This window comes from Hydra viridissima, unplaced genomic scaffold (assembly GCF_058129835.1).
Source record: "Hydra viridissima isolate aposymbiotic clone 2 unplaced genomic scaffold, HvirCarnegie_v1 scaffold_6, whole genome shotgun sequence".
NCBI lineage: Eukaryota > Metazoa > Cnidaria > Hydrozoa > Anthoathecata > Hydridae > Hydra > Hydra viridissima.
The window spans coordinates 7976846-8002046 of record NW_028324305.1 but is presented as its reverse complement, the minus strand read 5'-3'; the positions used below and the strand labels follow the sequence as shown (position 1 = coordinate 8002046).

At 35.4% G+C, this 25201-nt stretch overlaps 1 protein-coding gene and 2 pseudogenes across 2 annotated transcripts; 1 reads left to right on the top strand and 2 right to left on the bottom strand.

Moving 5' to 3' along the window:
* Positions 1–9457: 9457 nt before the first annotated feature.
* Positions 9458–10489, top strand: LOC149886856 (uncharacterized). Its single transcript, XM_090089929.1, has one exon. The coding sequence runs from the start codon at positions 9458–9460 to the stop codon at positions 10487–10489; it is 1032 nt and encodes a 343-aa protein (XP_089946055.1).
* Positions 10490–19192: 8703 nt separating this feature from the next.
* LOC145197203 (uncharacterized) lies at positions 19193–22754 on the bottom strand (annotated as a pseudogene). The gene is made up of 8 exons (XR_016453172.1): positions 22198–22754; positions 21989–22099; positions 21735–21812; positions 21520–21621; positions 20858–20970; positions 20320–20568; positions 19719–19878; positions 19193–19449 (listed from the first exon to the last, which is right to left on the bottom strand). The product of XR_016453172.1 is annotated as an uncharacterized LOC145197203 (transcript).
* LOC149886855 (uncharacterized) lies at positions 22645–24865 on the bottom strand (annotated as a pseudogene).
* Positions 24866–25201: the final 336 nt, after the last annotated feature.

Below are 25201 nucleotides of genomic sequence, written 5' to 3'. Positions count from 1 at the left end.
GTAAGTTTGTAAATTTCTTAATGCAAAAACATCATTACTTTAAAATAATAAGTTAATTTTAGCTCATAAACCCCCTTTTATTTTGAATTGTAATAGTTATTTCTATGCTAATCGAAAGCAGTATTTTTTTTCGCAATGTGACAGGTATCAATTTGAGTAACGTTATAAAAAAGATTTTTTTTTAATTTTCAAATAATAGCTTTAATGGTATTTTATTCTACATCGGTGTCAAATTTGAACACTTTTTGTTGATTTTCAGACCTATTTTTTATATGATTTTTGTTAGGTATAAAATTCTCTATTAAAATAGTTAGTTAATAAAAACCAGCAAAAGATTATGAAGTTATTGTTAGTTAGAACCTTGTCAAACTACCCAAGTAGCAAACAATATTGGCGCAATATTGGCGCAATATTGTTAGCAATGTTGGTGCAATATTGGCAACAATATTGGCCCAATATAAAATGTTTACATTTAGCAATATTTACCTAATATTATATTTATATATTGGTCCAATATCGTGACAAATATTGCAAAAACATTCGGATAACATATCAGACCATATTGCCAAAAAAACTGATTTGATTTGTAGAAATATTTAATAATGGCACTATTTATAGTTTTAATTCGTAAAAATAGAACAACAGCTAATACATTAGTATTAGTTATAATTAATTTGTTGGTTAATAATGTTAAAATGGAAAATACAAAATCTCAAAATTGAACCAATATATTAAATATGACAGTAGATGTAAAATGCGGGTTCTAGCGCATCGATACCGTTATATATTGGGGGGTTGACTATTTTTGCAAGATGACGGTTTTTTAAGTTCTTATCATAGTTTTCTAAGAAGTATAAAAATAATGATGTTATTTCTATATTTGTTAAGATGTCGACTTCTTTCTGTTGACTTACCTTTTTATTCAAAAAATTTCTTACCGTCCATGCGTAATGATTTAAAAATTATTTTCTTCTTATTTAAAAAATGTTTTTAGCGAGAACAAAGCATGCAGGTGAAGTGAAAGCGTTGTTTGATCTTTTGTTCAATAACATGAGGATGGTGTGTTTGCGAATAAGTAAAGAAGGAATAAGTGTGAGAACAAAAACAACGATAAATTTAATGTTTGAAGTGGATCTTTTTAGCAGATTGTTTTGAGGAGTACGTGTTTGGTTTTGAGGAATCGTTGCATGTAGGTGTTGAGAGTTATGTGAGTAAGGTGTTTAAAACGGTGAAAAGTGGTAGCGAGTTGACTTTGTCGATTTTGAATGCGGAAAGTTTAGAAATCGCCGTGAGATCTTTAGACCAGTTTGCGTATAATATTAAGGTGGCGACGGAAAGCGTTCAAAACGTGAGTTTGAGTGAGCGCTATTCTTTTTGGTCAAAGAGAAGAGTTTCGGCTTCGAGGTTTAGCGATATGTGTAAGATGATAAATCCGACATCGGAATTTAGAGTGCTTTTAGAGAAAGGGGTGTTGATATTTTCAATGGAGACAAGCGGTGTTTTTAGTGAGAGTTTTAAGTTTGGAGAAGAGAGTGATGATAAGAAATTTGATTTGGTGCGTAAGTCTGATCAGCTGTATCGAGTTTCAAAAATCGTTTCTTTTTCGAGCGTGTTGGATGTGTATGTGGGAGAGACGTTAATGATTTCGTCAACAGGAGAAATGGGGATGATAAAAGTGTATTTTCTATGATTTTTTATTCTTGTTGAATAAAAAAATTTTGGTTAAATCATTTTATGATTCATGGAAAATCTGCGATTTTTTAGAGAATGGAGCCTAAAATGGGTATGCTATTGAAAGGTGAATTGGGACCGAGAGGTAAACCAAGGCCGGAGTATTGTTCTTCTTCTCCAGAGCCAATACGATTGTATGCTTTTTTATTTTTAATGTAAAGCCCATCGCCTTGAGTATTTCCAGCCCAATGGTTTAGGTATATACCGGATCCTAATCTGGATATTTTTAGTCCTTTTCCGTCTTTTTTTAAGTAAACTATTCCGCGCCCAGCGATTTTGTCGACCATGGCAGAACCGGCAGAGGCTCCAACACCAGAGAGTAGTCCAGTGGCAAGAGCAGGGACGACTTTTGTGGCGATGGTACTTCCAATCATTCCTAGTAAAGGTAAAAGGGCACCGATGAATCCTCCTTCTACTTTTGCGTTGTACAAGAGTTGTTTTTTGCTGAGTTTGAGCGTGACACCTTTTCCGTGGTCGTAGGCTTTTGCAATTTTGTTCAATTGGGTATAAGTGACAGCGAGAACATGTTCGCCGTTCAAGCCTTGATGAGTGAGTTTTATGTTGACTTCGGTTTCGTTTTGAATGGCTTTTTTAATTTTGTCAGCTTGTCCTTTTGAAATGTTGAGTTTGATCTTTTGGTACATTTTTAATAGAGTAGGAAATTTTTTTTTTTCACCGACTGAAAGCGCTTCCGGAGAAAAGATCGTGTAGAGTGGATGAGATTTTTTCTCTGATGTGGTATCTGACAATGATGTCTTCTCTTCTAAAATCAATCAAGTGATCATCTTGATCAACGATTTGTGTTTCCATTCTTGAAATTTTGCTGACAACGATGGGAAGGTAAATCAAGTGAAAAGGTTTTTCAACAATTTTGGTTCCGGGTTCAACTTGTGGGTAAAAGGAGTAAATGTCGTTTGTTGTTTTTCCGTCTAAATAAGACGAGCCGATAATGTCGTTGGTTACTCGGATCACTGCAGTTTCTTCAATTCTCACGATGTTTTCAGACTCGTAGGTGTCGATGACGCTTGTGACTTTATTAGGGTCAACAGGGTCTTCTTTTTTTTCGACGTAGGTGTATTCGTTTCTATCGAATCCGAGGAGCGATCCTATGCTGTTATTGACGTTGAAATCAACCCAGTATCTTGTCGTTGCTGTAGGCTTTCCAAATTTTAATACGGCTTTTAACGAAGACTCGTTTGCTGTAATGGTGACTCCGTCTACTCTGTACAAGCTTCCTGTTTGTTTTTGCATTTCATTTTGAAGGTACTCGTTGAGCTGGTTGATTTCGTAGGATCCTTCTTGAATGTAGATGGTGTAACTGTTCGATCCAGCGTTTGGGCTGTATCTGAAAACGTTATTTTTAGAGGTGATGTTGGGGTAGCTTCGATAGGTTTCGAGTCCTACAAGAGCCATTTCGTACTGTTTGTTTAAATCCAGCTCGATGGGTCTTTCAAAGTATGTTTTGATGGAGCTGTTTGATACGGTGGGAAGATCTTTTTTAGATTTAGCAAGCAAATAAAATCCAGACATGTTTTTTATACGATTGGAAAATAAAAATCGTCCAACCCGCTTCGGTATTTTCCATGGTCTTTTTTGGAGGACAAATCAATGACAGCAAATCCGTGGGGTTGAGTCCAGCAGTACTTGCAAAACTTTTTACATTCTTCTTTTTTCATGTCGCTGGAAACGTGATCTTGATAAATGTGGTTGATATTTTTATCGTCCTGAGGAAAGAGACAAATAAAGTTAGCATTTTCTCTAATGGTTTGTCTTGGGAGTAAGAAATAGTTTTAAGAGAGGTAAAAGCAGTCAACGTTGGAGTGTCTTCCTCGGATGTAATATTTTTCGCATTTGTTTTGTTTGGTGAGTTGCAAATCGTCAAAGATCATCAAATTGTTTTTGGTCGAGTCTAAGGATTCAGGTTCAGGAACGTCTTCTTCACTTTCGAAAAATTGACATTCCATGTCTGTTTCTCCGTCCCATTCTTTTGATATTTCTTCAATGACGGCTTCAGGACTGGAGTTTAACTTTTCAATTTGGCTTTGAATGTTGAATAATTGTAGAATCAGTTCTTTTGGTAGTTTCTTCTCAAAGGCTTTTTTGAGTATTTTGTATTCGGGTTGGAAAAGGGATTTGCCAAAGACTTGCAAGTGTTTAAAATCCAGCCATCCAGGTCTAAGCAGTAAATTGAGCAGCAAGGTTGTTTTTCCGCAACCGGACTTTCCGACGATGATTCCTCGAATGCTTCTTGGCAAAAGCTTGTTGTTGTATCTTTTGGTTTTTCCGATATTCCATGACATATCAATGACTTCCATTTTTTTACAGTTAAAAAAAATATTTTTCTTGTATTTAAAATGTACTGCGTTAAATGCAAAAGAGAAACTGAAACCATTCACTTGAAAAATGAGATGACAAAAAACAATAGACCTATGTTGAAAGGAATTTGTGACTCTTGCGGAACGACCAAATGCAAGTTTATTGCTAAAGAAACAAAAGGAGGTGATTTGGTAGAGTCAATCAATAAGCTGTCGAGCAAAGTGCTGGAGGGTTTCATTGGGTGTGCTGGTACAAAGACGGTGATAAGAAATACAGCTTTGATTCTTACGGTCAACCTCCTCTTGTTGAATTGGTAAAATACTTGAAGAGTCCTGTTAATTACAACAGCGAAAGAGTGCAGTTTGGTCATACCTCTTATTGCGGTCACTTGTGTCTTTACGTCTTGAAAAAATGGGATGAAGGTCTTGACTTTCAAAGCAAGCGCCTGGTCTAAGCGCCACGGATCACCTTGTGGTGATCCGTGGCGCTTAGACCAGGCAAAAAAAATAAAATCTGGAGCATATAAAAATGATTGACAAATTTGGTAGATCATAATTGGGTCGTTATTTATACAACCCTTATTCAACCTCTCTTTCAAGCGATCTGTATGTCAGGACAGATGGAAACAGCACCATCACTTCAAACATTGATTTCAACTCTCACAAAGTCATCAACCTGGCAGAACCAACCAACTCGCACGATGCTGCCACCAAAAATTACGTGGACACGCATGGTGGAGGAACGGTGATTGGAGCTGCAGACTTGGATTTGAATTTTCACAAAGCGATCAACTTGAACGAGCCGACCCATCTTCACGACGCTGCCACTAAAAATTACGTGGACGTCAGCTCGAGCATGAATGTTAAAGTGGATGGATCCAGCACGATCACTGGAAGCTTGGATTTAAATTCCCACAAATTGATCAACGTCTCTGATCCAACGGCATTAAAAGACGCAGCGACAAAAGGGTATGTGGACGTTTTGTTACAAAAATCCAGCTTTTTAGGGATTGTTCCAAATTCAAGCTTTTCGTCCTTAGGATTAAAATCGCAAACAATAGCATCAGCCGCCACGACAACAGTTTTCACTTACTCGGACGGACCTGGAGTTCTGAGAAGGTTGTGGTTGGCTCTCAGTGGAAATTTCCTGGAAATGTTTTCATTCGAATATTTACAGATGGCGAGATTAACGTTGGAAATTATTCAGAAACCACGGAAGGAATAGGAGTAGACAACACTGGACTTGCTTGCGACTTGCTGTTTTCTCCTATCGGTGGTCCTTTTTACGCCAATTCTTTGCAAGGATGCAACGTTTTAAGCAACACTTCGTTGGGAGGATAATTTACTCTTGACATGCTTGACATGATAATTTACTCTTGACATGATAATTTACTCTTGACATGTTCAATACAAACATCAGCATCCAACTGGTCAACAAAAATACCTCTACAATCACTTACTGGATTCAACCGTTCATTTCCACATTCACCTCCATCCCTCCTCTCCTTTCATCCGTTAAATTGTACGGCAGAACGTTCAGATATTTAAACACCACTTACGGAAACGAATATGTTTTGCTTGACACAAATGGAAAAGGAAATGAAGTTTTTCTAAAATACATCAGGATGCACATCATCGGCGCTTCTGGAAGCTGGTGGGAATCGAGAGTCAGAATGTATGATGGGAATTTACCTCCTGGAAACGGAACCGTTCTCAGTCCTTGGACACCTTATAATACAAACAATTACACTACTTTTTCTGGATATGACGGTAACAGCAAATGCATCTTTTCCTCGTCTGGATTGGAAGATTTTTACTTGTCTTCGTGGAACGGATCAAACGTATCCTCGTTTAACAACACATCGACGGGACTGCTGTTACAATCCAGCTCAACCATAGGTTCCACCACCACCATTTTCTTTTACAGAAATTTTGGAGAGACAGACTCCATGCCCAGCGTTGCAGCCGGAAGAAGGCTCGTTGTCACGCTCAACTCTGGAGACGCACAAGTCGGTCAATCCGGAAGCTTTAACCTTCTTCTCGGACAAGCCTATTATTACGCATAAAATTATGCTAGGAGCTATTTATGTGGGTCTGAAAGACCTAAAAGCGTATGCTTAAAAAATCGTAGATTTTCCAGACATAGGTTTAGTTGAGCCATAAAAAATATTATGCAAAATAAAATAAATAAATTTCAACACAAATGAAAATGTCTGAGGATCCAAAAAGGATATTAAAAATCTGTGATAAACTTTTGCAAATAGCAGAAATTAAAGAGTATATTCATGAATGTAAAAAAGAAGAGGAGGAGGAATGGAGAGAAAGATTGAGAAAAAAGTTTCCTTTTCTGTTAAAAAGATGAGAAGAATCATTTGTATTGACGAGAATAAGTTGAAAGGCACCGTTTAATTTTACCATCATTTGGATCATCCTCCTAGACGGCTTTGTCGTCGTTCCAGATGTGAAATATTTGCTCAAAGAGACATTAAGTTGAACCGTTTATCCAAACAGACGATTGTTTTTATGTTTGGGATTAAAGTGGATAGAGGTGTTGCTTTGGTGAATTTGAGGCATGAGCTAAATTTAAAGCTGAATTATTTCAACCACTTTTTGCTTTTTTCAGAGTCTGTAGAGAACATCTTCATGGAAATTTATAACAGAAGTGACAAGGACGTCGTGATTAAAAAGGGAGAGAGCCTTTGCATCGTGAATTTCTTTTAGATCCTTTGGATCCGGGATTCTAAAGAATCTGAGGGAAGAAAATTTTTTTTATTTCTCCTTAATAAAAAAATGGATATCAACAGTTATAAAGAAATATACCCCACTCTTCCAACGGCTCCAGTGGATGATGGGCACGTTTACCGTCTTCAAAAAATAAGCGAAATCCAAAAAGAGATTGACAACGAGAGGAAAAAGAGAGTTCATCTCAGCAAAAAGTACCATCGCGTTTTCAGGATCATTTCGAATGTGGACAATACGATGCAGGGATTGTGCATAGCATTGGGTGCGACTGGAATAGGACTTTTGTCAACCATTATTGCAACCCCAGTAGCGATTGCGTGTGAAGGGGTAGCTATTGGAATGGGTTTTTTTATCGATTGTCGGAGGTCAAGTGAACAAAAGAATGGCTTTGAAAGCGGAAAAGCACGAAAAGATAAAAGTGCTGGCAGAGTCAAAATTGAACACGATCAGCGAGCACATTTCCAAAGCGTTGATGGATAATAAAATAAGCGATTCAGAGTTTCAGTTGATTCTTGGTGAGCTTCAAAAGTTTAAGACCATGACGGAGGAAATACGAATCAAAACTAAAAACGGAATAGATGAATTGGCTAAAGAGAACTTGATCCAAAAAGGTCGAGATGACGCGATTAAAGCGTTCAACAATTTTAATAAGAAATCGTAGATTTTCCACGGATCTGAAAAATAATTTCTATCGTATTTTAAAAACCATGTCTTTTTTTAAAATACAAGACCCAAACAAAAGAGATGAAATTGTGAGAGAGATTAATGACAGAAGAAAGAGGATTTATCAGAACAGCATCAACGACAACATTTTAGATGCAAATTTTCAGACGGATGTGGGAAAGCTGTTTAAACCTCTTATTCAAAGCAACGAAAAGACGCTCAAAAAGATAAAATCCGAAGTTAAAAACGAGGTTAAAAACGAGGTTAAAAACGAGGAGGTTAAACCCGAGCCTTTTTTAGAATCAACAGGATCTATTTTTCCTGAGGGTGATCAATTTATAAAACGTTTGTTTGATCTGGACACAAGAGCAAAATTTAAAAGAAGCTTTAAAAACAAGTTTGAATTGAGCAAAAGCGATGGTCAATATACGATTGGAAAAATGGGAGTGATGTTTGAAGGAAACGATATGATTGTTGGAGGCGAAGATTATGAAGGAACAAAAGGTCTTTGGGATCTCATGACCAATCCAAGCGTTTCAAAGAACGTGACAGCAAAAGATGTTGCTAATTACTCGAAAATTTTAGTAGAGAGTGAGGCTGTAAAGTCGGATGCGAGGTATAACAAACCCAGAGCTTCAGAGATTGAAAAATACAATCAAATCATCATCCCTATTGAAAATGAGCTGAAATCTCACAAAACGGCTGAAGATCCTGTTTCAGTTCCTACAAGTTACGATCTTCAAATGCTTGATCGAAATCTTTCTGAAAAAGAAAAGATGCAGTTAAAAAAGGAGTACCGTAAAGGATTAGCACGCATTGAAGAAGCGAAAGATACGATGAGTGTTGAAGAATATAATAATTACAAGGATCGCATGAAAAAAGCTTATGACAGGAGAAAGAAAGGTTTAGGAGTGATTGTTCTTCCTAGCGATCCGAATGCGTTGGTGGAAAAGCTTGAATTGAGCGTGGCTGCTTGTCGTGCTGGGAATACGGGATCGAGAAATGAAGCTGTGAGCATTTGTGATGAGCTGTTGAGGCAAAAGGTGATTAGCAAAAGCCAGTACAAATCGATAATGAAGGTCATCGAGGTATAAAAATCACTTGTGATTTCAAAGAATCTGAAGGATCCAAATAATTTTTTTTCTCGTATTTAAAAAATGATCATTTACAGAAACAGATATGTTAAGAAACACGTTGTTGGAGGAAGTGGAATCATGGACACGTTGCGCCATTTTTTAAAAAGAGCAGCAGCATCGGGCGCGTCAAGAGCAGCGTCTAATTTGGCTGGCAAGATTGCAAAAAGCGAGTTGGGAAGAGAGGTGATTACAGCTGCCAAATCTGCAGGGAAAGAGTTGACTTCTTCGGCGATTGCGACAGCGAAAGATGTGGCCATTGACCAAGGCAAAAAGGCGCTAGAAAAGGTGTATGCCAAGACTGGAACTCCTAAAAAATCAGATTTTCCATGGATCTGAAGGATCTAATCCTCAAAAGCTTACTCAAAAAAGCAAAGACATTATTTCCGGAATGGTCGGACCTCCAAAGGTGAGCAGCGATTATTCCTCTCTTGGTGGGTCTCTGTCCATGAAAAACGCCATCCGAATCCAAGACCTGGTAAAACTTTCAAAAGTGGGAAGAGGACTGAAGATCGCATAAAAATTCAAAGAATTTCCACGGATTCCAAGAATCTAATGTCTCCACGGATTCCAAGAATCTAATGGATCTTGAAATTTTTTTTTCTTTGCTATAGAAAAATGGCAAATTCAGATGTTTTAGACATTACAGAAGAAATCATCATTGATGAAGATATTGAGAGATATGAATATCACGAGTATGAACCGGTCAGCACCAATTTAAACACGTCCGGTGAGATAAGAATCAACATTTAACAGCAAGATTTGTTCACGCGTCCCTGTGATGCTTACCTTTTGGTAGAAGGAAGACTGACAAAATCAGACGGTACTTCCTATGCGGATGCGGATGTGGTTACTCTTGTTAACAACGGCATCATGCACCTGTTCAGTCAGATTTCTCATCAGTTGTCGAATCAAGAGATTGAGACCATATACAGTCCAGGTCAAGCCACTACCTTGCTGGGTTTCCTGAAATATCCTGTAGAGTTCCAAGTGTCGGAAGGAATGAATCAGCTGTGGCAAAGAGACAGCACTGCCCTTGCCGATCTTGCAGGCAATAGCGGATTTAGCGCAAGACAGGATTTCATCATTAAGCAGCCTGCAGATAAAGGGAGCTTTTCATTCTGCATTCCTTTGAAGCACATTTTTGGTTTATGTGAAGATTACGAAAAAGTTCTTTACGGATTCAAGCACACGATAACCCTTGTAAGAAAGAGCGACGCTGATGCGATTTTTAAGAGCGAGGCAACAGCCGCAGGAAAAGTAACCTTGAGCAAACTGTCTTTGTTTATGCCTCATGTCACTCCCTCTGTTATGGCCAACAACCGTCTTTACAAACTCATCGAGTTCAAAGTGGACGTTCCGTTGACGTTTAGATCCAGACAGTGCGACACCATTGCCGTGCCAGTGTCCAATACGTTCAGTTGGAGGTTAAGTGCTAGATCAGCCAGTGAACGACCGAGGTACATCATTGTTGGATTTCAGACCAATAAAGACGGTAGTCAAGATCTAAATCCTTCCGTGTTCAACCACTGCGATTTGAAAAACATGTATGTGACCTTAAACAGCGAAAGGTATCCTGCTGTGGATTACGACTTGGCCTTTACAAACAACAAATTTTCAAGGGCTTACAGAGACGCATGCAAGTTTGACAACAAGATTTTTGGAATCAGCGAAATTGTCGCCCAGCCGAATATAACAGCGCTGAACTACAGACACATTTGCCCTATTTTCGTTTTTGACGTGAGCAAGCAGGCTGAGAGGTTAAAATCGACCGTGTTGGACGTGCAAATTAAAGCCACCTTTAACGCAAACGTTCCTGCAGACACTCAAGCCTTTGCCGTGGTGATCTCTGACAAGCTGCTCAGAATCAAATCCGACGGAAACAAAATGAACGTTGTGTATTAATGTCTCAAGATAAAAAAATAATTCCTTAATAAAAGGATGATTTATACGAAAAAGGATTTGAAAAATTTACTTATCGAAAACGGCGTTTCCAAAACGTCGAAAAGCAAAATGGGTTTGGCGATGATTGCGGCTGAAAATAACTTGATCGAAAAAAATGCGATGATGGAGGATGTCAAGCCGATAGATTCCAAATACGAAAGGCTTCGTTTGATCCGAAACCATCCCGTGGCCGTAAAAATGACGCACGCTGAAACAGGAGAAGTGATCGAATACGGCTCTCTTTACAAAGCGATGAAAGAGACGGGACACAGCAGCGGTTATTTTGAGAAGCGAAACGGAAAAATAGATGAAAAAGGAATTAAGATTGAGATCATTAAATAAAATGACGTTTCACCCGTTTTTTCTGGAGTGTAGCCTAAGAGAGCCTGATGCAAAAAAGAAAAGACAGCTCGAGGCTCTTGCGTTTAGATCCTTTGGATCCGTGGAAAATCAACAATTTTTTAAGGAGGTGAGGTTCAAAGTTCCTGAAGTGTACAGCGATGAAAAAAGAGACGAGCTTTACGCGATGTTGTGGGAAGAAAAAGAGGACGACTTTTCGCGGATGGAAAAGAAAATCAAAGAGCGCAACAGAGAGTGGATCCATTTGAGCAAGCAAGAAAAGATGAGAGCGATCGACAAACGCGTTCTTGAATTGGACTGCGATTGGGAAGAAAAGAAAAAAATGTCGGCAAAACTGAAAATGGACACGATGCTCCAAAAATATGAATCTTTTCCTTTTGCTGAAAAAAATTGAATTCGAATAATGACATTTACGCAGCAAGAAAAAATGGATGCATTAAATGGACAATACGTGGCAGGTCCCTCTGGTGAGCAACTTTGGGAAAGTCGATATGGATTCAGCCTCCCTTATGAGCTTGACTCTTTCGGAAAAAGGGTTTTGATCCAAACGGATGTGTCTGAACGCCAATATGTCGTTCGTGTTAATAACTTGGGTCATCAGTATGTGGAAATGCTTCATGGTCATGTCAGCACCGTTTCTGTTTTTGATGATGAGTTTGACGAAAATTCCATCATCAACGATGGTCTTATTGAATATATAATGGATGATAATGGTCATCGCCATCATTTATTTGGTGTAGAAATAAGTCTTGTCATTGAATACAAAGATAATATACCATATGCAGTCGTCTTGAACGAATCAGGGGATCAGATTGTTATTAATGTTCACAGTTTAACTGGTGACTCATTATTTGGTCAAGAGGCTATTGAGATTGAATACAGAGATGGTAATCACTATCTTGTCAGTTTCACAGCTGAAGACACTAATTTGCAAGATGAGCTTGATGATGAGACTGAAGAGGCTGAAGAAATGGGAAGATGGCTTGAAAGAGAGTTGGAAGCAGAAAACATGTCTGAAAATGATATTATTGCAGAAGAATGGGAAAAATTCTCTTCGTCTTCTTGGAGAGTGGGCCGATTTTGCGCTCCTGCTGCTTGAAAGTTTGCTGAAAAAATTTAATTCGAGATGAATAATTTACGACGGATAAAAAAATGGGTAACAATCAAAGCAAATTTTTTAAAGATGAAAATTTTGGAGGGTATGAATTTTACAAGCCAAGTGATGCAAAGTTGGAAGTTTTTTGCAGAGGAGGGAAGTCGGGCATTTACAAAATAGAATATGAGATAAATAAAGAAGGCAAGTTGGATGAATACGTAGTAGCAAAATTTAATCATAGAGTTTAAGCGTTGAAATCTGCGATTTTTTAGATCCTTTTTTAATTCTTTTTGAAGAATTAAAAAAAAATTGAATTAAGAAGAATAAAATCTTTCAGTAATAAAAAATGCATTACACAAAGAAGGATTTAAAAGAGTTGCTGAAGGAAAATGGTGTTATGCAAACATCAAACAATTTGTTGGCTTTGACCATGATCGCGTTTGAAAATAATTTGCTCAATAATGACAAATTAATGGAAAAGGTAAAAGAAAGGAGACCTGTAGGAAGACCGAGAACGCGTAAGCCAAAGGAGGAAAAGCCTGTTGATCCAAAATGGGCAAGACTTGTTGGAATAAGAAAACATTCTTTCACTTATAAGATAACTCATGTGGAAACGGGTGAAGTGACTGAATACAAGTCTCATCATCAATTAAGAAAAGAAACAGGACACTACTGGAAATACTTCGACAATAAACACAGTTATCAAATAATTAAGTCGTAACGTGATTTTAATTTTGCTGAAAATTAAAATTTTTTTTTGCTGAAATTGAAATGGGTTAAGAATTTTTTTCCCTCTATATAAAATGGATAAGATGACTGTGAAAAAGTTAAAAGAGATGGCCCAAGAACTTAAGCTCAAAGGCATCTCAAGGCTGAGAAAAGCTCAGCTCATTGCAGCTATACAAAATACAAAGCCCATCATTGGGTATGGTCCTGCTCGTAGACGCACGACTGAGGCGAGACCTTTGCCTGCACCGAGACCTGTACCTGCTACGAGACCCGTTTCCAACGACTTGATTTCGTTCGGACCTGCTCGCTTGCAAAATCGAGTGACAAGAACTGAACCATCCATCCTTGACACACCTGTTGTCGATTCAACAAACGTTATTGCTCCAAAACCTGTTCCTGCTCCGAGACCTGGATGGCTTTCAAGAATTGCAACGACTGTCTCCAATGGTTTTAACCAAGTGCTCTCTGTCATTGATCCCTACGTTCCCGAATCGGTGAAGAATGCAGTGAGCAATGTGGGCAACGAAGTAAAGAGAACGGTGGGGTCTCTCAAATCATTGGCACTCAAATCGATCGCGCGATCAGCAGTTTACAAACCACAAATAAAGTTTGAGTTGACTAATCATGCAATAAAACACGTCACTGAACAGTTTTCATACACCCCCTCTGTTCGATACGAAGACCCTGAAGCCTTTTTAAACATGGTCAAAGAGGCTGCCATCAAAGTCATTAAAAAAAATACAAAAACGAACCTTGTTTTAGTCTGCGAAATGACGCATGTGAATATTGCTACTGGAGAAGAAAATCTTCGAACTGTGGTATTCCCGTCTATATATGAAATTATTCTCGAATCAACAGACAAAAGAGAAAGCTTTGAAACATGGAAACAAAGAATTCTTGAAAACATGACCAACTACAACAAGGAAGGATCCAATTGGAGAGTCAACAAAATTTTAAGAGTAGAAGTTAACATGATTGATTGGATACCTTTCATCGGTTCTTCCTACATCGATCTTCCTCCCGAGCTGAAAAGTAAAAAGGCAATCATCAACATGGAAAACAACGACAATCAATGCTTTATGTGGAGTGTCACCAGGGCGCTTAACATGAAAACTATGCATAATTCAAGAATTGATGAAGACTTGATTCTAAAATCTGAAGAGCTCCATTGGAACGGAATGGAATTTCCTGTCTCTCTTACTCAAGGTATCAACAAGTTTGAATCGAACAATCCAGATATTAGCACCAACGTCTTTGGGTACGAAGAAAAAATAATCCATCCTTTACGAATATCCAAATTTTTAGATCGAAAGGATAATATCGATTTGCTTCTCATTTCAAACAAAGACACTAACCATTACTGCCTCATTAAAAGCTTAGACCGATTGGTTGGCTCTTCAATAACAAAGGGAAAAAGAAAACATCACATTTGCAGAAATTGCATGCAAGCTTATGACCAAGAAGAAAAGCTTCAAAAACATCAAGAAGACTGCTTTAAACACATCTCGGTTCGAATTGAACTTCCTAAAGAAGGAACCACCGTTCAGTTTAAAAACTACAACATGTCCATGAGAGTTCCGTTTGTGGTCAATGCAGACTTTGAATGCTTCACCAAACCTGTCAATACTTGCACTCCTGACTCAAAACAGTCGTACACCAAAAAATATCAAAAACACGTTCCTAGCTCGTTCAGCTACTTCATCAAATGCTTCGACGAAACCATTTACAAGGGAAAGCCAGTCATGTACACAGCAGAAAGCGAAGAGGATGACGTGGCTCAAAAGTTTGTCACCATGCTTGAAGCAGACCTTACAGAGATTTGGAATAAAAGCAATTTACTTCAACAACAATGGAAAGAAAAGAAACTCAAAACGAATGAGGATAAGAAGAAGTTTAAAGATGCAACCCAATGCCACATTTGCAAAAAGGATCTTAACGGTGACAAAGTGTGGGATCACTGTCATTTGACTGGAAAGTACCGTGGAGCTGCTCACAAACAATGCAACATTGATTATCAAATCCCTAGTTTCATACCCATTTTTTTACACAATTTATCCGGTTACGACAGTCATTGGTTTATCAAGAAATTAGCTGGAAAAGACGGAAAGCTAACTTGCATACCCAAAAATGAAGAAAAATACATCAGCTTCTCGAAAAAAATCAAAGTAAGAGACTACATCGATGAAAAAGGTAAACCAAAAAAAGTATTAAAAGAAATGAGGTTTCTTGACAGCTACAGGTTCATGTCAAACCCTTTAGAAAAACTAACTAAAAATCTAACCGATGAACAATGCATAAACGTTAGAGAACATTATCCTGAAGATAAACAGTTCAAATTGATTAGAAAAAAAGGCGTTTACCCTTATGATTGGGTAGACTCCATTGAAAAGTTTTCCGAAACGCAATTGCCACCCAAAGAAGCATTCAACTCCAAACTCAATGGCACTAAAATAAAAGAAGAAGAATATGCGCATGCGCAAAACGTTTGGAACGTATTTAAATGCAAAACCTTTAAAGATTACCACGAGCTGTACAACATCTCAGACGTGCTCATTCAAACAGACGTTATTGAAAATTTTAGAAACGTGTGCATAGAAAGCTACGAACAAGATCCCGCCTGGTATTACACCTGCCCTGGACTCGGTATGCAAGCTTGTTATAAAAAGACCGAAGCTAAAATAGAACTTTTAAGCGATCCTGATATGCTTCGCATGACTCAAAAAGGAATACGCGGTGGAATCAGCATGATCTCCAACCGACTTGGCACTGCCAATAACAAATACATGCAAGACTATGACCCTTCACAACCCTCAAAATTCCTCCAATACCAGGATGCCAATAATTTATACGGATGGGCTATGAGCAAACCTCTTCCCTTTGGTGGATTCAGATGGATAACTGATCTTGAAAATTGGCGTAGCATGCCATGCATCCTTGAAGTCGACTTAGATTACCCTGATCACCTTCACGATTTACACAACGATTACCCTTTGGCTCCTGAAAGATTAACCATTGAAAAAGTAGAAAAGCTGGTTCCAAATTTAAACAACAAAGTAAAATACGTCGTCCACCATGAAAGCCTAAAACTATATGAAAGAATGGGATTAGTCATCACCAAAATTCATCGTGGTTTCACCTTTAGAGAAGAACCTTGGATGAAACCATACATCATTTTCAATACAGAAAAAAGAACAGAAACATCATTCGAATCTGATAAGGAATTTTTCAAACTCATGAACAACTCCGTCTTTGGAAAAACCATGGAAAACATCGAAAATCATGTTGACGTTAGACTTGTCACCACTAAAAAAGAAGCCTTAAAATTATCCAAAAAACCTCAATTTGAAAGCTTCACCATTTTTGATGAAAATTTAATCGCGGTTCACATGAAGAGAAAAAAGCTGGTTTACAACAAACCTGTTTACTTGGGAATGAGCATCCTAGACATCAGCAAAACTCTCATGTTTGAACACCACTATGACTACATGAAACCCAAATACGGTGATCGAGCAAAACTTCTCATGACTGATACCGACTCGCTCTTTTACGAAATAGAAACGGAAGATTTTTACAAAGACATTGCTGATGATGTACTTGAAAAATTTGACACGAGCGAATTTCCAAAAGATCATCCTGCCATTCAAAACTTTGGATTTGGAGTTGGGTTTAAAAATAAAAAGGTTATTGGAAAATTCAAAGACGAAGCTGCTGGTAAACAAATTAAAGAGTTTGTTGGTCTTCGACCCAAGCTCTACTCTTACTACATACCCAAAGAAAATGAAGAACACAAAAAATGCAAAGGCGTCCAAAAGAACGTGGTTGAAAATAAAATAAGACATCAACATTACTACGACTGCTTAATGAATAAGAAAGAAAAACTTGCAACCATGAACGTCATTCGCTCTCATCTTCATGAAAATTACACCGAAAAAATTAACAAAGTCGCACTCAGCGCTAACGATGACAAAAGGATACTATTGAATGATAGCACTCACGGAACCTTAGCCATCGGTCACTACAAGGTAAGAAACTGAATAAAAAGGTAAGAATAAATTTAGTTTATTTGAAACAATGGAAATTCTTCGAATTTTTAGGCATATTAAAAGGTACACAAATAACATGATTATTTTTATACTTCTTATCACATCTTGGATAACACATCCCATATATTACGCTATCAATGCGCAAGAACATTTTTTTGAATTAAAAACAAAGCAAGAAGTTTTATTCATTTCCTTAATATCACCATATGCAACGCTATACGTACCCTCCCATACTTAAGGGGTATCAATGGCTCAGAACCCGCATTTATATACTACTAATGTTTACTTTAATATTTATTTGATTTTTTAACGTTGTGTCAACGTTAGCTCAACGTTAGAAAATTACGTTAAAAAGATTACGTTTACACAACGTTAGATTGACGTTAAGTAACGTAAAACGTAATTTTAACATAAATACAACGTAAATACAACGTTGTGTGCCGGGTGGTATGCTTTCAAAAAATATCAAAAGTTCACTAATTTAAAAACCTTTTGATTTTTGTCCGCGTAGCTGTATAGGAATTTCCCATTGTACAACGTACAATGTACGTTGTACAATGGGAAAGTCCTATACAACTACGCGGTCATATTTACGTCTATATACGTCAATGTATATTACGCATATTACGTCAATGTCATATATTACGCGGAGAAATGTACATTGTACAATGTACATTTGTCCGCGTAGCTGTATAGGACTTTCCCATTGTACAGCTGTTCTTCGACTTTAAAAATTCGTACATTCTCAAAAGAATTATTTAGCAGCTACATCGCATTACAAAAAAAATATGGTTTTAAATACTATGGACTATCTACTATCGAAATATAAAACAAATAAAATCTTTGAAGTATGTTGAAAAAATAAATTTTTTACCAATCGAGACACAAACCGTTAAGCTAATAAAATTTGTTTAATTGGTCTTTAAAGAAAAGGAAGATTTGTGTCTTGTTGACGCCATTATATTACGTTACGGTCGTAATAATAACCAAATTCGGACGAATAACAGACGAATAATTACAAACGCCGTAAGTTGTTAACGATTGAACTTTGCAATGACATCGCAAATGGTGGACGCTTTTTATTAACGACTATAAATAACTTTTTTAAGAATGAAAAAAGAAAAAGAAAAATTAATAAATCAGGAGAAATTTTCCTTTAGTTTTTCAAAAATAAAATCAATTATAAAGAAAAAATGAAATATGTAAAAAGTAGAAAAAAGAACAAGCTATTTGAAAGAATATAAATTAAACTACAAAAGTAACGAAAAGAAAAGTAAACAAAAAAAAGTTTAAAAATGAATGAAAAAGGAAAGAAAACATTCGAAAATTTGGGAAAACTCGGCATAACAAGATTTTATATTGTTTTTACTTTTTCATATTTTGTAATTACTATCGCTGGTTTCCGGTTTTCATCAAGACCTAGGAAGAGCTACCTGTCCGACTCTCTTTTGTGTCTAAGGAATTCAAAAAGGGCCACTTCACAAGTAGGAAAACTAACGCGGACTTATCCGCCATGTCTGATGACCAGCTTCACGAACAGAATAACAAATTGATCAAGAGTGTCGGAGGAGCAATCAATGTACTTCATATCGAAACTGCTCTTCTTATGTGGATGGTGGCTGGTCCAGAAATTTCTCGAATAATCAATGAGCTTGAGAAGTTCGCAGTTCTGCTTCTTTGGGTAATCAACACCGTCGCCATCATGAAGACAGAAATATTTTTCAGACTCGTTATCTTCATCACGTGTCCGAAGTGGTGAAATCTATGCGCGATGATGGGAATCTTTTTGCGGAGCAGTTACTGCAGACAGCAGACAACCATAAGATTATAATGTCGAATTCAGCCGAAAAAAGTGTTCAAGAAGCCAAGATCATAGGGCAACAGCAATACAACAAGTACGTAGCTGACCGTCTTCCCAGCCAACCAACAAGAATGCGTCCCATAAGGGACCCATACGGGCGTATATAAGGGACCTATACGGGTATCCCTAAGGGATCCCAGCGGGAGTTGTCCCAGGGCCCCATCTGGGAATCATAAGGGTTGCCCGCTGGGATGCCCATAAGGGTCCCATATGTTTACCGTTTTTTTGCCCTTATGGTTCCCATGTAGGCATATCTGGTATTTCACAGGGTTGCCCGTGAAGGTCCCGTAGTTTTCCGATTTATTTTTCTCTACTTTGTCGCACACGGTTTATATGCAATACGTGTGTTAATACATGCATTTATAAACAATTCATTTTTAAATGCGCCTGAACGTAATCAATAAAAATTATAAACTCTATACTTTTTTATCGTTTAAACGATAAACGATTTACATGTTAATAATTGCTAACATGTAAAATTTACAAATGGATGTAGGTAAAAATTAAAAATAATATTAAAATTATTGATTACGCAATTCAGCTGGATATTTGAAAGATTTTATAAAAAAAAGGAATTTTTACATAAAATACTTCCGATTTTGGTGAACTTTTTCTAAATTTAAAAAATAAAGAGTAAACAAAAGCATTTCTTTAAAAACGTTGTTTTTTTGTGTCCATCAATCTGAGCTGGGAGCCGTCATTGTAGTTTTCATAATTGTGTATCGGCGACCGTCAGGAACCCGATCTCTTGCGTTAGAAAACCATTTTGATAACTCTGTTTCAATATCTTTATTATTGATTTGATTTGTATTTGGGTTTAGTTTCACAGCACCTATAATCGCAATAAAACAACACTGTATTAAAGTAAAAAATAATCCTAACTATAGTTAATATAGTTTAATATAACGTTAAATTTACACATTTTAAGACACATGTTAAGTAAAGTTTAATAAGATTTAACAATTTAATATCTTGTAGTAAGTGATGCGACTAAAATAATTTTAAAATCATTATCAGTCAGGACGCAGAATTATGTTCATGCATTATGCAGCATCTCCTTATAGGGAGATGCTGCATAATGCATGAACTTTTACTACTTACTAAAAAAAACTTGACAAAGCAATAGTGCTTTAAACGATTTCTTTCCCTTCTGCCCTATCAAATTAAATTGGCGAGCAAGCTGACCATCAAGTAAAACTAGCATCGCTCTCATGACGAAATTACGTAGATTCTCGCCTCCAATGTCTGATATATGTTTTGCCTAAAAGAAATAACATGTAATGAAATGACATAATTGTCATTTTTAATCATGTAAAGTCACGTTTAATCACACTTCCTTTAAACAAGTCACCCTCACTCAGACTAGCAACATCTTTAATCTAAAAGTTTGATATAACGTTAAATTTACACATTTTAAGACAAGTTAAGTAAAGTTTGATAAGATTTAACAATTTAATATCTTGTAGTAAGTGATGCGACTAAAATAATTTTAAAATCATTATCAGTCAGGAAGCAGAATTATTTTGTTTCATATGATATAAATACTTCAACATTAGATTTCAACCCATCCTAATGGCTTTTATAATGATATCATGGCATCCAATCTTAAACCCAAATTATTTTACGCAATTAATCCTTTCTAAACTTGAGTTTAGTATTTGTAAATATTGAATGTTGAATTTAAAAATCATTTTAAACTTACAAGAATTTTTTTTTTCTCTACACAACAACTTTTCCTCTAATGTTTCAACTTCTGCTGTAGATGTCAGTGCCAACTTTATATCTTCAGGCAAATCAAATGTTAATTCTTCACTAACTAGCATTTTTTGCTTAATAGAATGCAATAATGATGTATGCACCTTTAGAGTTTTTTTAATCTCCTTGACATTGATAACCAAAGTTGTTGTTAAATTAAATGTTTGCAGGTTAGCAGTTTGACATAAACTGAAGCCTAAAAAAAAAAAATTATTACAAACTTACTACAAACCATGCAATAACATGGTTTAAGCTTAGTAATTTTACTAATCTTTAACCATTACCTTGAGGTTTAAAAATGTAGCACTCAAAGCAAACCTTTTTTTCTTTAAATTAAAAAAAAATTTGTATATAGCCCATTCAAGAAATTGCTCAACTTAAAACAAAAAAACTATAAATACATGACAAACACTGATATATAAATATTAGATTGGAATACTATAATTGGAATACTATTTAACTAAGTTGTTACTATAGGGAATTACCTGCAGTAGTAGAACTTAAAATTGACATTGATGTTGCCCTTGCAGCAGTTGAAGCAATAGGAGGTGAAAATTGTTCACTATTCCATATGTTAAAATCATTAGAATGTTCATCACTAATCAAAATGGTAATAAAAGCTATTTATACATATATTTTTTCTAGTTATCAGCATAGGGGTCATTTATAAAGGATGCCACCATTTTTAAGTCAATTTCTGACCCCCTCCTCCACAAAAAATAAAAAAAATCTTTGAAGTGACGTCCTTTCCTCACAAGTGACATGACGTCCTTTTCTCACAAGTGATGTGACGTCTATTTTATATTGACCCCCTCCCTTCCTTTTTTGGATGACATTCTTTATGGATGGCCCCATATCACTATTTTATTTTTTCTAAAAACAATTGATAATTTTTTTTAACAAGCTACTAAAAATACAGTAATCATTTTGAAGATTGAATATTTTAAGTTTATTTTACAATGTAGCATGCATGACTCCATACTTGCTGTATGCTGTTTTTCTTAATATTTTTAATGAAAATTAATTTATGAAAAGTTCAATTCAAGTTTTTACAACTTGTAAATGAATTACTATACCATTTTTTTAGAACATTACATTAAATTATATATAAATAAATCCTGGTGTGTACACAAATAATGAAACTCACTGTAACAACTGATCGCCAACTCTGGATATGCTGTTTGATGGGAGTTTGCAGGGTGGCTGTGGCTTTTGAATGAGAAGAGCAGAATTTACCAACATCTTCTTTCTTTTAAAATACAAAAATAATCTTTAATAATGTTAGTGTCTATAGGTAACAAATATAAAATAAATTTTCATATAACAAAAAACATATAGAGCAATTTTGTAAAACAAAATTACTTTGGTTCTACATTAAACAATTGATCATTTTCAGATTCCTCATTTTCTGTTTCTTTCTCGTAACTGATCTTTGTTACTCTTCATCAATATAAAAATGACAAAAACAAAAGACTTTTTTTAAAAAAAAATGTAGCATTTTTAAAGACAAAATTTTAAAATAATAAAATAAATTTTTTAATTAAAATTATTGTGCTTATTTAAAATAAAAAGTGCTCATAATTATAGGTAAACAAAAAAAGTCATTAAATGCCTACCGCCTTTTTTTGTTTTTCTTGACAGTTCCAGAACTTTCTCCTCAAATGCATTTTCTAAACTGGATGTGTCTTCTGCCATTTTGGCTTTTTGACGAGCATTGTTTAAACTGTCTAAAAATTGGTTTCAAAATAAAAACTGGTAAAAAAAAAAGGTCATATACAAATGTACAATAAATGAAGAAAATAAACTATATGCAAGATAAATTTACCAGCTAATCCCAGCACCCTTGCCATGTAAATTGGCCAATTATCTCTGCATCATGGCTGTTATTTTTAGCTTTAGAAATTGTGTTGGGATTCTTAAATGGGGGCCAATAGCACTTAACTGATGTGTGATTTGGTATCATTAACTGGACATTACTAGCATCCACTCCCTCAAGCCATTTCAATGGAACATAGTCTGTTTCGCAAGTGTTTTCAAAAGCAACAATTGCAAACATATTTTAACTAAATAAGATTTTTATAAGTTATAGCGTAAGAAATGTTTTAAACCTTTTAATTATAGTAATTATGATTTTTTTATTAAATAGAAATAATAGTAGTTTTTAAAAGTTAGCTTTTTATTAAAAAATACTTTAAATTTTTTAAATAGTTTGAATTATTTGTAAAAAAACACACAGATAACTTGAAAATAGAAAAAAAAAAGCACAATATTCACAAAAACATAAAAATAAAATATGCCATTGAAAATGTAATAATACAACACTATTATTAAATACTATTTACACTAACTGTTTACATTAATACAGAGACATTTGTAATTTAAAACCAAGTTTTTATGGACAAAATCAGCTTTAGTGGAAATGCATTTGAGGGATTACAACAAAACCATTTTTATGTGGCAGCAGAAAAAATTTTGTTCTTAATTTTCTCAATGAATAAACTTTTACAAGGTATGAAAGTTTTTCAACATAGAAAATAAACAGTAAAGATGAGTCAAGTGGATCTGTAAAAAATGGCTCCTGATGATCAAACTCTACACAAACAACAACAGCATTAGAGTTATTTAAATAATTTCCAGCAAGAATATTTTTAACTAAACAAACTTTGTTGTCTATTGCAAAGCAGTTGTTTCCATTTTCATTACAAACTATAAACTGAGAACCAAAATATTGTTTAAACTGTGAGAGGTGGCGCAGCGGCAATGGAACTGGACCATCAAAATGTTTTATTAAATTTAGAAGTGAAATCAGCATCATTTGTTTCAGAGTATTTTAAGTGGCCCTCTGACAATCTACATACAATTTGTGTAACAGGGGACTGTGGACTACGGATTAACTTCTTAAGTCTTCCTAAATAACTTTCAAAAGGAAACAAAGATATATTGTCTAGCACTCCAAACCTCTGAACATCATCTGGCAAGTGTATCAGTGAACGGACGTTATATACACACTGGTCATTTCCATATAACATGCAAAAATTTGACACAAAGTACTTTAACAGTTGTTCAGAATAATCTACATAGATGTTACATAAAGATGGGCTAATAAGTATTCTAATAGCTACTGACGGACACAGAAAATTAATATACAACTCTTTAGGCAAAATGCCTTTCAAAACAACAACACCAGAATATAATAGAAATTTCCTAAGTTCTGTAGCCTTCCAATGTTTATATTCAGAGAGTGATCTAGGCTTTTGTGCAAACTCTCGAGGAGTATAATATTTAATTGCAACAAGTTTATCAGATATCAAATCTAATGCTGCCCTTGATAATCTATGAACAGACAAGCTGTGTATCCATTGATTTATAATTCTTTGTACAACTCCTAAACAGACCAAATGCATATAATCTAGAGGAAATCCACTAACCAAGCCTACATTTAAATGTAATACAGGAGATATGAATGAGGTACAATGATGAGCAGGGTCTTTTTTATTTCGGAAATCACTATCAGTTCGCAAAACAGCAAATAGATTAGGCATAACAACTTTCCCAAGCCATTCTCCAGTTTGTACACACCTTTCACAGGAATTATAACTGTTGTGAGGTTTACTGCACTTTATAAAAGCTCGCGCCGGTGCATCACAAATAACTGCTTTTAATTTGATAGAGTAATATTTGTCATTTTTTTTAAACCCTGTCTTCTCTAGCATAGTCATTTCCGTAACTAAATCTTCCATATAATCATCAAGGGAAGTTGGTTTGCTTTTACTAAAATATACGGCAATCAGAAATGGACACCATCCAGTATTTTTAACCAAGCAAAGTATAGGCCACAAACTATTTGTTGAGCTTTTGAAAATTGGCACACCATCTATATTAATATGCAAATCTAACTGATTTATACAATTATTGAGAGGATACCTTTCGGTTAAAATAGACAGCTAATACTGTAGGCTAAAATAAAAATATTCCCCACCAGCAACATTTCGAATGTTTACACTTCTTCGAGTACTAAGCAAAGATCTTGCATCTTTTGGCAAATCAGGATCTAGCTTGTTTAAAAACCCAAGCAAATTGCTACATGCTGTCTGGGAAATATTAAACTTTATTGCCCAAGAAACTAACTTATCTTTTAAAGTCTCACTTTCATTGAGTTTTTCAGTGAAGTCAATATTCTCCTCATCACTTTTATCATAAATTTGAGTTGCCCATTCTGGAAAGTCATTATATTCTTCAGTGTTATATAAATCATCAAGCTGACTATTGGGGTCATCATTAGAACTAATCACATCAAATATTGGCAAACTAATTGGATCTTTTGAACTTGATATTTTTACTATATTTATTGGCAAATTATCATTATTTGCTTGAGAAACATGTGAGGTTGATACATCCAAGCTAGGTATATTCACACATGCACTACTCAATATTTCTGAAACCGCAACAGCTATCTTTCGGTTTTTTGTACGTTTTGAATAAAAATAACTCATTCCAAATAAATAAGCTATAAAAATATTATACTTTGAATTTAAATTTCTAAATGATAAAAATTATAGTTAATTACACAGTAGAGTAAATCAAACTTTCAAAATTTTTGATTTTTTTTATTGTAGCACTATATGTGAATAATAAATTTTATAAGTTATAGGAAATCACTTTAAGAAATTTTTTTTTAATTTCTTTTTTTACCAAGATTGCAATTTTTGAAAAAGTAAAATTGTTTATTTATACATAAACCAAGGGTGGGTCATACTTTTTAAATTATTGAAATCTGAAACTGTGTAGATTTTAAGAAATATATTTCCTTTACATAAATATGTGGAAAA